At 26.9% G+C, this 11,111-nt stretch overlaps 2 protein-coding genes across 13 annotated transcripts in view; one reads left to right on the forward strand and one right to left on the reverse strand.

Moving 5' to 3' along the window:
* The window catches only part of by (focal adhesion protein tensin), a 365,221-nt gene that overhangs the window by 41,553 nt on the left and 312,557 nt on the right, over positions 1 to 11,111 (forward strand). The gene's annotated exons all lie outside the window — the stretch shown is intronic.
* Positions 2,176 to 10,373, reverse strand: LOC122268927 (zinc finger X-chromosomal protein-like). Of its 2 annotated transcripts, XR_015431271.1 has the most exons (3): positions 7,173 to 10,373; positions 3,584 to 3,923; positions 2,176 to 2,364 (listed from the first exon to the last, which is right to left on the reverse strand). XR_015431271.1 is itself a non-coding variant. In XM_087156854.1 (2 exons), exons 1-2 carry the CDS (start codon positions 7,306 to 7,308, stop codon positions 3,658 to 3,660), a joined length of 402 nt encoding a protein of 133 aa, XP_087012980.1. In that variant the 5' UTR covers positions 7,309 to 10,373; the 3' UTR covers positions 2,176 to 3,657. The 2 variants fall into 2 exon arrangements, 1 of the variants encoding a protein (XP_087012980.1); XM_087156854.1 differs by having other exon boundaries at positions 2,176 to 3,923.

The following is an 11,111-nucleotide window of genomic DNA, read 5'->3' on the forward strand; positions in this document are numbered from 1 at the left end:
TTTCTTTACATATATTTATTTTAATTTGAAACATGTATGAAACAATAAATAATATCAAACAGCAAAAATACTATATAAAATTACTATTTGTATTTCTTACTGAAATTTACATTAAACTGTCAGCAAAAGAAAATTTATATTTTAGGCAAAGTAAGAGAAACAGTAAAATTTAGCATAAAAACATTTCAATTACTAATGCATACATTTGATATTACACAAAACTATGTGCCATTAAAAGTAACTCTCAGCTAAATTTTTGTGATTCAAAGCTTACATTATTGTTCTAGATTACCAACCAAAACACACTTAAAATGCTAATTATGATAAAAATCATTTGAATACATAAAAAATTTAAATATTGATTTATAATGTAAAACAAAGATGACAAGCAAAGAGCAATGTTTATAAATATAGCAGACGATTTGATCCAATGTCAGTGCTTGTTAGTCGAATGCCAATGCTTGTTAGCATTTAAAATACATATATACATACATATACATATATATACATACATATATATATATATATATATATATATATATATATATATATATATATATATATATATATATATATATATATATATATATATATATATATATATATATATATATATATATGAAAGCACTAAAAAAAAATTTAATCCACTAAAATAGATTTAATAGCACTAAAATAGATTTAATACTTTGAGCAAAATTTGAGAATTTGTAAATATTGTATTTAAAAGATATGCAGAGTACCCGTAAAGACTGCCCTTAACGTGCATCTTTAAAAAAAAAAAAAGGATTTTATTTAAAAGACATTGGGTGTTCCGTAGAGATCACCCTTAATATGCATTTTCTCAAAATATTATACTTCAAAGATACACTGTGTGTCTCTTTAAAATCACTTTTAATATGCACATTTTAAAATTCTCAGCTAAAATAACAAAAAAGTACACACATTGTGAGTGGCAAGTCAATGTTTAAGAGACGAAAAAACTAAATGCAATCGAAATTTGACAAATCACAGTACAGGAAAGAGCAGTCGTAATTAGCAACATGATAGGTTTAATAGCAGGAGGAAATAGAGAAGAGCTGAAAGCTTATAATTAGAAACACCTTCAAGTTTCAACCTGTTTTGATGTTCATTACATTTGTTTTCCAGTCGTTGCATTTTTGTTTTTTACTCACTTAAATATTAATTATTTGACCTCATTGAATGTACTTTTATTTTCTTTTTTTATGAGTATTCTAAAAATATATATAAAGGGGAGTCTTTACAGAACAACCTGTACAGTTTAACTGAATAAAATAAAGGATAAGGCTAATTACTTTATGCCTATTTAATGTTAAGAGGACGCTATACTGCAGAAGAAAATTTTCGTCGCAAATTCACTTTCTCCTCCATTACTAATTTAAAAGAAAGAAAAAGTTCAGGCAAATCTAGAGTTTGTCATGATGTTTCAATTGCTGAAAAAAATACTTTAAACTATTAAAATGCAAACAAATTATTAGAAGAGATTTTTATTATTATTAGAACTTCTCTGTTGATCAAATTATTAATTAGAACTTCTCCGTTGTGTACTCCTAAGTTATTATCTCATCATTTATTTCATTTGTACATTTTAAAATGTTCTTTTTAGTATTTAAAACTTCATGGCTTACACTAGCTTTGTCTGAACTCATTTTTTCTACACTTTAAATTAGAAATAAAGGAGAAAGAGAATTTTTGACGAAAATTTTCTCCCGCAGTATAGCGTCCTCTTTATACAGTCATAATATCGGAATAAAATATAGAAATTTTTAAAATTATATTTGAAAACAATAGAAAATATTTTCACTCATTGAAAATTCAAAAAAAAAAAACTAATGCTGCAAAAATAAAGAACGAATCTTATAAAAAGTGGATATTAAAGTTATCTAAGTAAGATTTAAAGTATGTTACTATCATACTGTAAATAAAAAAAAATTCAACTACCTTGAAATCTTTTACTAAAAAGATATTAAATCAAATAATGGGTAAAAAAGAACATGAAATCAAAAAGTTTTATTAAAATTTTAAATAAAAATACAGATATTAGAACAAAATAGTCCTACTCTCTTAATAGTATTTAAACCTAATTTTTCAAGATTTCTCTATAAGAATCTTTTTCATGAATCATTTTAACATGCTTCTTCATTGCACCACTTTCGGTGAAGGCACGGCCACAAATGTTACATTTGTATGGACGTTCACCAGTATGTTTCCTCATGTGCTTTGTTAAATTACACTTGAAAGGTGTAGAGTAAGGACACAGTGTGCAACTAAAACGATGAGCTTGCATGTGCAACATCAGAGCGCCAGCAGAAATACAGCTCCTCCGACAAATATGACAAGCGTACACTAAAATATAAGATTCTACATATAAGTTAAATACGAAAGAAGAAAAAAAATAGACTCACTATGAAAAAGAATATTGATTGTGAAATCAATTTTAGCTGTTAAATTAAGTTAGTAACAGACCTTTTACATAGGAATATTAGTATATTTACTGGCATTTTTGAGGGATAGGTCAGTTTTATTTAATATATACTAACAAATTATTATTTAAAGGAGTTCTTAGAAGCAATCATGTCTCCCTCACAGAAGGAAATTAAAACAGCCACAGTGTGAATGCTGTACACTTAAAGTAAAGCTTTAAATTTAAACTATAATTAATATCATACATTAAAGAATTATCTGGGATTAAGAACATTCGAACGTCTCTCGTCCCACAGTGGACTGATCGTACGATACGGTTCCCAGCAGATCACTGAAGTCTAGTACCACTGGCTGCTTTCAGTGATTGGGTGGGTGATCAGTTTGTGACGGGATCGAGGATATGCCTGTGAAGTATCGGTCCTCGATAAACAGTTCCATTGTACAGCGCTCGACCTCCTCCACTGTTCGTCAGGATATCGAAGCAGGGAAGTCATCCCCTCCGGAGAGGATCGAGCTTGAGATAGTGTATCGTCCTCGAGGATGTTTCCGACACTATCGCCAATAGCCCATCAAGCGTTCTAGTGTGGCGTAAAGAAAGTACTAATATTACCACAAATATCTTAAATATTTCAACAACAAAAAAATTTCTAGATAAAATCATAAAAAATCAATGAACAATTCTTAATTCTTCAATACTTTTGTGAGTCAGAACAACATGGCAAACAATTGACATTTTTCAAACACATAAAAATTATATCATAAATCCTTTTTACAAAACTGAAGCGTTTCATCACAGACTAAAAAACAGGCACAACTTAACCTAAGTGCGACGAATAACTGTTACAACAGTCATTAAAATAAAATATCATGGGGTAAACAACATTAATCCTTTTATGTGAGGACAGAGCTTTAAAGAACAGATAAATAAATTTTTAATCTACTCAACATGAGTCTAGCATTTTAGTTGGTGATTAAACCCTAGTTTCTTTTGTTATTTTATAAGAACATAGTGAATTTTCAGTTAAACTATACCAAAGGCTCAAGGGTAAAATCAACTGAAATTATAACTATTACAAAGGTTATTTTAAATTACAATAAATTGAGCATCTATAGTATGATCTATTAAGTAGATTTCATCCACCTTACTCCTACGTCCCATTTCCCGTAAATTGCGTCTAATTCATCCTTTTCTTCAAGAGTGGATTTCACGTTCTGTTAGTAACTAAGATGATTCTTTTGAAGTCTTCCTGGAATAATTTTTGAATGAACATTTGCATAATGCCTCTTCATAGAATTCGTTTGTATGAAGGTGCGACTGCAGACGTCACATTTGTACGGACGCTCACCCGTGTGAATCCTGACGTGCTTCGTTAAATTGCTTTTGAAAGGTGTGGAATACGGGCATTCTATGCAACTAAAAAGATGAGCTTCTACGTGCTGCACCAAGTCTTGACCAGAATTAAATGTTCTCAGACAAAACTCTAAAACACAAGATTTTAAGCATTAGTTAAAAGGGGAAATTCATTATTGGATAAAATAATAAAATTAAAATTAATAATACAGTTGTTTGCATTCATTATATAAAAACAATTATGAGAGAAACTTTTTTTATGTATTTTTTTTCTAATATTTTAAGACATTTTTAAAAGACTTGCAAAGAGAATCTTAATCAATCACACATGTGAACTTCAGCTTCAAAAAACTTAGGTCATTTAAATTGTTATTATTAAAAAGTGCTGAAATAGGAATTTATATAATGGCAACAAATGAGAACCTAATTGTTTATATGTATGACATATTATGAATATTATGACATAGTATGAAAAGACCACAAATTTCCAAGAAACTGTCAAAATGCTAATAATATGCCAATTATCATTTGAACGAGGAAAGACTTACCAGTCTTCCGCTGTTATGACAAACATTTTTAAGGAAATATGTTTTCTGCTGCTTAATGAAAAATATTGCACGGAAAAAGTTTTTATGGAAGACATTTTCATTTATTTTTGATATCAATAGAGAAAAGTAAAAAATTTAAATTTTTTGTCAACTTGAAATTTTAACCTCTTTTTGTATAATGCAATGTGTGAGTGATCATCAGATAATTTGTCTTCTTAACAAAATAAAAGTTCGTCTTTAAAATAATGTGATTTCCGTTGACCAACATCATATTTCTTTCTAAACAATTTACAATCATTATTATCAATGATGTCAAAATTATTGCACTTCATTTGAATTTTTATAAAAACTTTTTACAATTTGGAAACTTGTTGTTCAAATATTCCCGACATAGATATTTCCGCCTTTCATTAAAATACAGAGTTACGAAATTCTATCTATAATCTGTTGGCAAAGGCAGTCTAATTGAGTTAAGTATTAAAAATCAAAATAGTTGTTCAAAATAAATGAAAAGGAGGTAAATATGTCTACTTCATTTCTTAGTTCTGATATTGCTATTTTAACTTCGATTATGTGTATTCACTTACAAAACTGCCATTATAACAGACTTTTTTAATGTACATATTTTCACTGTTGATTTCAACATTCAGACCAAAGCAGCTGATCTCAAAAACTTTAACAATATATTCAACAGAAAACTTTTTTTTACCACGGCAAGTAATCTTTTTATGCAATAAAATGTTTGTCTTCTTCTTTAAGTCAAAAACTTTTCTAAAAATGTTCCTATTACATGACAAGTATGTTTTTAAATGACCTCAATACACATTTTCTAGAAAACAAAAAGTTATTTCCTGTATATATATATATAAAACTATAACCACGCTACAGAAAAGTATAAAAAGCCAAACAATATAGCAAGATTTGTCATTCCAGATAAAAAATAATAAACTTTTTGAACAATAACTTCGGCTTTGAACCTAGTAAATATTTAATATTAAAGTACACAAATCACATATGAATTGAAAAATAGCTTGGATATTAATAAAAAAAAATTTAAGCAAAAAATTAAGAATATTTCCATTGCTGCAAATATAGGGTGTGTACCAATTCCCTCAATGATTTAGAAGGCTTATAACAAACAAAACATTACCATAACTCTAGTTCACGCCAGCATTGTGACAATTGTCACAGATTGTTCCACAAATGTCCTTAAAAATCCTTCACATGAGAGACAAATTTGTCTCCTTGAAATATGTTTGGAAATTATAGAACAGTATCAAAAAATTGCTTTTTGCATTATATTCCATGCAATTAAAAAAAATAATAATTACTGGAATTTGCTACGCTTGGTATGGAATTCGAATGCATGGTATTTAAATGGAATAAAAAAAAGAGTCCGATAAAAAAAATTTTTTTAATTTAAATGTTGAAATTTTAAATTTACATGTTGTGCTGTGCTTTTCATTCAAGTACTGACAATGTAATAGTTAATCAATAAAATAGCATTTTTTGCTCTCTTAGAAGTTTAGATGATTAATTTTTGACATATTTTATTAACTCTTACTTACTCTGTTTCCCTCATTTATTTGGTATCAGTATTTAAATCTCTATATTGAATATATTTACTAATACTAATTTAGCTCCTTTACATTTAATTTTAATGAATACTAATATTCAGTCATTATGGGCTAACAAACCTAATGAGTTATAGACGGCATTTAATAATTGTTAATGTCTACCATAATATGAATTACGTAATTGTAAAGTTCAATTATTTTTCTCAAATTTTTCGACCCTATTAAGGCTTTGGACCACTAAATAAATACCCAAGTGGTCTTATTGGACTACTAAATTTTCATTGCTAATAAGAATATCTATTGCATGAACGAATTTTACTTTATCTCATAAAGAAACATCACTTTTTTAAAATAAAAAAAAATATTTAATATGTGAACTTTTGGTAATGCGGCAGAATTCAAGTTAAAAATTTAAGTTTTTGCGACACTGACTGCAACAAGTAATGATCAATGGTAACGAACGCAGTGGTAATTTCATTAAATCACTAAGCATATGAGGTATGAATGAACAATCTTCAGTATGATCCCATAAAAAAAGTTACAGGAAGTTAGGCGTGGAGGAGAGTTTTCCACCCTCTATATAGTGGAATAGGCAAGTGTGTAGACATACATAGGATGTAGCCTAATAATTGCCTTTATGATTAAAATATTTATGATGTGAGAAGTTAAAAGATATTTACATGAGCCTCGAAATAATATTTAATAGAGAAAAATATGATATTAACATAACAGTGAATACTAAAGCTGATCAAAGCATAGGATTAGTTTGTAGATGAAGAAAAATAAAAGTTTTATTGCTCCAAAAGACAAATAAACAGGTTTTAATCTTACTTTTGGTTTGACGGGCTTTAATGTTGATCAGCCGTAGCCTAACAAAGATTTTTTATTTTATTTCTCGAAGTATTAATTAGCAACTTCCCATGTAAATATTCTTCTTATTTAATTTTTTTTACATAAACTCTATCATTATGGAACAAAATTAAAAGGATAAAATATATTGTATCAGTGGAATATTAGATTAGAAAAAAAAAAAAACACTTTTAAAATGTTGTTCATTGTAATGCAATAATTTATTACAAAAACAAATTTCAAATAAAACAAGATACTGAGACAAACAAAAGTTTAAAATGAAGTTAACAACTATCAAATAAAATATTAAGAATTTTGTATAGATATATATACATAAAAAAAACTTTCCGAATGTTCTTTTATGATTTTACATATGACATATTAGATGCTTCTTCAGAGCATTACTTTGAGTGAAGGCACGATTACAGATATTACATTTGTATGGTCGTTCACCCGTGTGTTTCCTTATATGCTTCGTTAAATTGCTCTTGAAAAATGTAAAGTAAGGACACAACGTGCAACTAAAACGACGAGGCTGCATCTGTAGAAACAAATCTTCTGCAGAATTACATATCCTATGATAAGTATCAAGGTCGTACCCTAAAATGTAGGAATTTAGACATTAATACTTTTGCTGACGAAAACGACAATCACAAACTAAAAACAAGAATAAAATACAAACAAAATATATATTATTAAAAATGAGACATTGTAAACAATTAATTTACTTTGTTCTATCAATTACTATTATTAAATAGGGGTAGATATTTGAAACTCAATGATCTATTCAGATGTCCATTTAAGATTTTTAAAAAAATATATATATATACTTCTTACAAATACAATATTAATTTCTTTGTGAGCTAATTCAAAACTGCAACTTTAATAAATTGAAATTTTAATAAATAGGTTGAATTTAAGTGAAATTAGATGAAAAGTTTTTTTTTTTTTTTAAATGCATAGTATTTGAAATCATGATGAAAAAATACACACCAAAGACAGTAACACAGACCAAAAAATTTAAAAACAAAATCAGCATACTTATAATTCTTCACTCGATTGACAGTGATTGGTTGCTGGTCTAAGGGATCACCGTTATTTGATAGTGGTCCAAGTTAGATTTAAGAGATTTTGGATAAACGGGTCATTCCTCATTTTGCAATTTTGACAATGAAGTTTCTGTTCATTTGATTCTTTTTTCTGCAAGATCTTCCAGTTTATATTTATTAATCTTGAGCATAAATTTCAGCTATATATTCCACACAATTTGAACTATCATTTTTAAAGTAATTATGTATTAAAAATGAACAATATTATACTGAAAGAACACAATGAAATACAATCGGCTTATATAATTATAAATATGTAGCTGTTAATCTATGTTATTTTTTTTACTGGGATATTTGTATCATTATAATTCATCATACTAATATTATACTAAAAATTGCAGACTAGCTAGTTTGATTTAAACCAATATTAAATATCAATATTACATCTCTTAAATTATTTTACATCTCATTACATACTGTTCATAATTTGCAAATTTGTTTAGCAGACTGTATGGAATGATACAGAATTCTAGAATGCTGTACCATGAAAGCAAATTTGCATTGATTTAAATATACTTTTTCGTATTGTCTCTCTGTCTAAATTTATTTCCCCCTATGCAATTTATAAATTAAAATTTAAAAAATGAATAATTATATTATTTCTATAATTAATAAATTAATTATACTATAAATTAATAAAAAATAAAACACATTATCTTTGCCGTAGAGGTGTAAATAGTTTTTATCTAATTGCTTTTGTTCCATTAGAGTAATACTAATGGACCATTGGCACTGCTCTGGGATTCATCTTTAGCAAAAATTAATAGCAAATAATGGCATGTATGTTCTATAAATTCTCTTATTTATTATGTAAACATTTTATTTATCTCCATTTCTTTTAATGATATGAAACTAACATAATTTTTTATTACAACTATTTGAATAACTTTGAACTTATTTTTGTTTTGATTTCTTTAAATGGAATATTTGAAGATTAAGGAATACATTTATAGAGTAAATATAAAACAATGATTTAATAAATTTGTTATTACTAAAAAGAACATGGAAATTATAAAATGTAGCTTCCTTCCTTTGAAAATATAATAAAATTATAAACAGAATTTTAGGAAAAAAATATTTTGTAGGTGCTGTTTCGCATTGACATTAATATATTTAAGTATTGACATAATATATTTAAGTTTTCTCAATTTTAAGACTTAAGTATATTTAGAAGGAAAAAAAATTTCTTTGTTTCTGTAAAAAGTACTAACAATATAGCTGCTCAATATTATATTGCTCTGGAAAAAGCATCTATATTCATCTTATTTTACATTATTTGTCCTTTGGTGGCTAGTTATATCTTTATCACAGCTTTTCAAGACTTAATCTTAAGTCCTGGATTAAAAAAGAACATGAAATCATGCAAATAATTTTATAACAATTATTTGAATAATTAACATTGCCAGGGCTACTACTTTAACGGAAAAAATTAAAAAATACTAAAAAAAAAAAGGGAACATTTCTTATTTACCTTTTTCTTTTAGGAGAATTAACTATACCTGTCTACCAACTATTTTTCTCAATTTTAACATTTAAATTTAGTTCAGTTTTTTCAAATAAATATGTGTTATAACTATTAATGAGTACTGGAAATTATGGTTTGAATATTTCTTCTGAAAAAAAAAGGAAAAAACAAAATGATTTTACAACCAATGTTTATATTTTCCACATGTAACAACATGCATTTCATAAATTAACAAAAAAAAAGCACAATCACTAGAATACCAAATAAATTATTTAACATAGAAATAAGAACTGAAGGAAGCTGCAATTCATGAAAACAAATATCTGCTGAGAAATCTTTACATAAAATAAGGTTTAAAAATCAATAAAATCAGTTAAGGTAAGGAAGAAGCTTACACTGCAAAAAAAAAAAATTCCAAGGAATCTGTTGGTGTCTCATCTGTGGAATTCATTGTAGCTTTTCTTCATTTATTGTACCTTTCGTCTTTCATAGATTTAACATAAATTTATTTTTTAAAAAAAATTATCATTTTTTGGATTGTTAAGACTGACATCTATCTCGTCATTAAACTCTGTCATTGTAACTTTCACAATTTGTCTACAACTCAATAAGACAGATTTAAATGCATTCTTTCTTTTATTAAAAATAAAAGAAAAAAAATGGACGTTATAAATTAGAAAATATGCCATTTATACATTCATTTTTTACAATTTTAAAGTATTTTTGATTAAAAGTATGGAACATCAAGACATTATTATATTAACACATTTCTTTTTTTACAACAACAGAATAGAGACATAAGTATAATCTTTCATTTCTTACAAAATTTACAGAGAAAAACAATTCTTTTTGAAACAAACTATTACAGAATCTATTGTTATATACAGGCTATCTGCTACATTTTAGATTTTCAAATTCATGACTTTCCATGACTAATTCCAAAAATTTTTCATGACTTAACGAATATATTAAATGATAGGTATAACCAAAAACAGAGTAAAGAAAGAGTTGAAGTAATAAAATATCTGAAATAAATACTGTCATGCCTCCATGTTGTGATGGCGCTGTAATCAAGGTAGATGTTGTAAAAAGACAGAGGAGGGAACGCTCTGATGGAGAGCGGAAGCGAATTGTTTAGGTGGATTGGTTATATTAATTTTCTTCAAACTTCATTTTTTTTTTCTTTGTTAATAAATATTTGTGTTGTTAACTGGTTACCATTTACTTGGCCAATTGTGATTTTGGGAAGTATCTGAATGAAGAAGGGAAAAGGAGGAAAAATTATACGTTATATCACAAATACAAAATCAATTTTTTTTTCTTCCTTTCTGCAGAATTATATTCTAAAGATACTTTTCTTGCTTATCGGAAAGGAAAGAAATTCTCCTGATTTTTCTGTTCTCATTTCGGAATTAAAAAAATTCGCCAATGACTGACTTGCTTCAGCTAGAATTTTAAAATGATAAAATAAAAATAACAAAAATTCTAAAATCACAGAAGCGTAAATGATAATTCGCTCTAGAAATGAAGTTTTTTTTCTCCATTTTTTGAAAGAACAAGAGAACATGATAAAAACATTTTATATTTTAATAATACATGACTGTGAGTGGCGATTCTGTTACAAATTGAGATATTTGGAATACCATGAAATTGTGTGTGAGTGTGGGGGGAAATTCCATTTTAAAAATTAGATTTTTCGGCGACTGAAATTCATGACTATCCATGATTTTTTTTTTTAAAAAATAGTTAAAATCATGACAAATTTTGTTC

Source organism: Parasteatoda tepidariorum, chromosome 2 (assembly GCF_982258835.1).
Source record: "Parasteatoda tepidariorum strain Cologne lab strain chromosome 2, Ptep-v5.0, whole genome shotgun sequence".
In the NCBI taxonomy this organism is placed as follows: Eukaryota; Metazoa; Arthropoda; class Arachnida; order Araneae; family Theridiidae; genus Parasteatoda; species Parasteatoda tepidariorum.

What these genes read in the sequence shown, in the direction of transcription:
- LOC122268927 (XM_087156854.1), bottom strand. Translation starts at nt 7,308, where the DNA reads ATGCAGCCTCGTCGTTTTAGTTGCACGTTGTGTCCTTACTTTACATTT. An exon ending in TAATCGTGCCTTCACTCAAA is followed by an intron (nt 3,924 to 7,172) that starts GTAATGCTCTGA and finishes CTTGTGTTTTAG; the next exon opens with AGTTTTGTCTGAGAACATTT.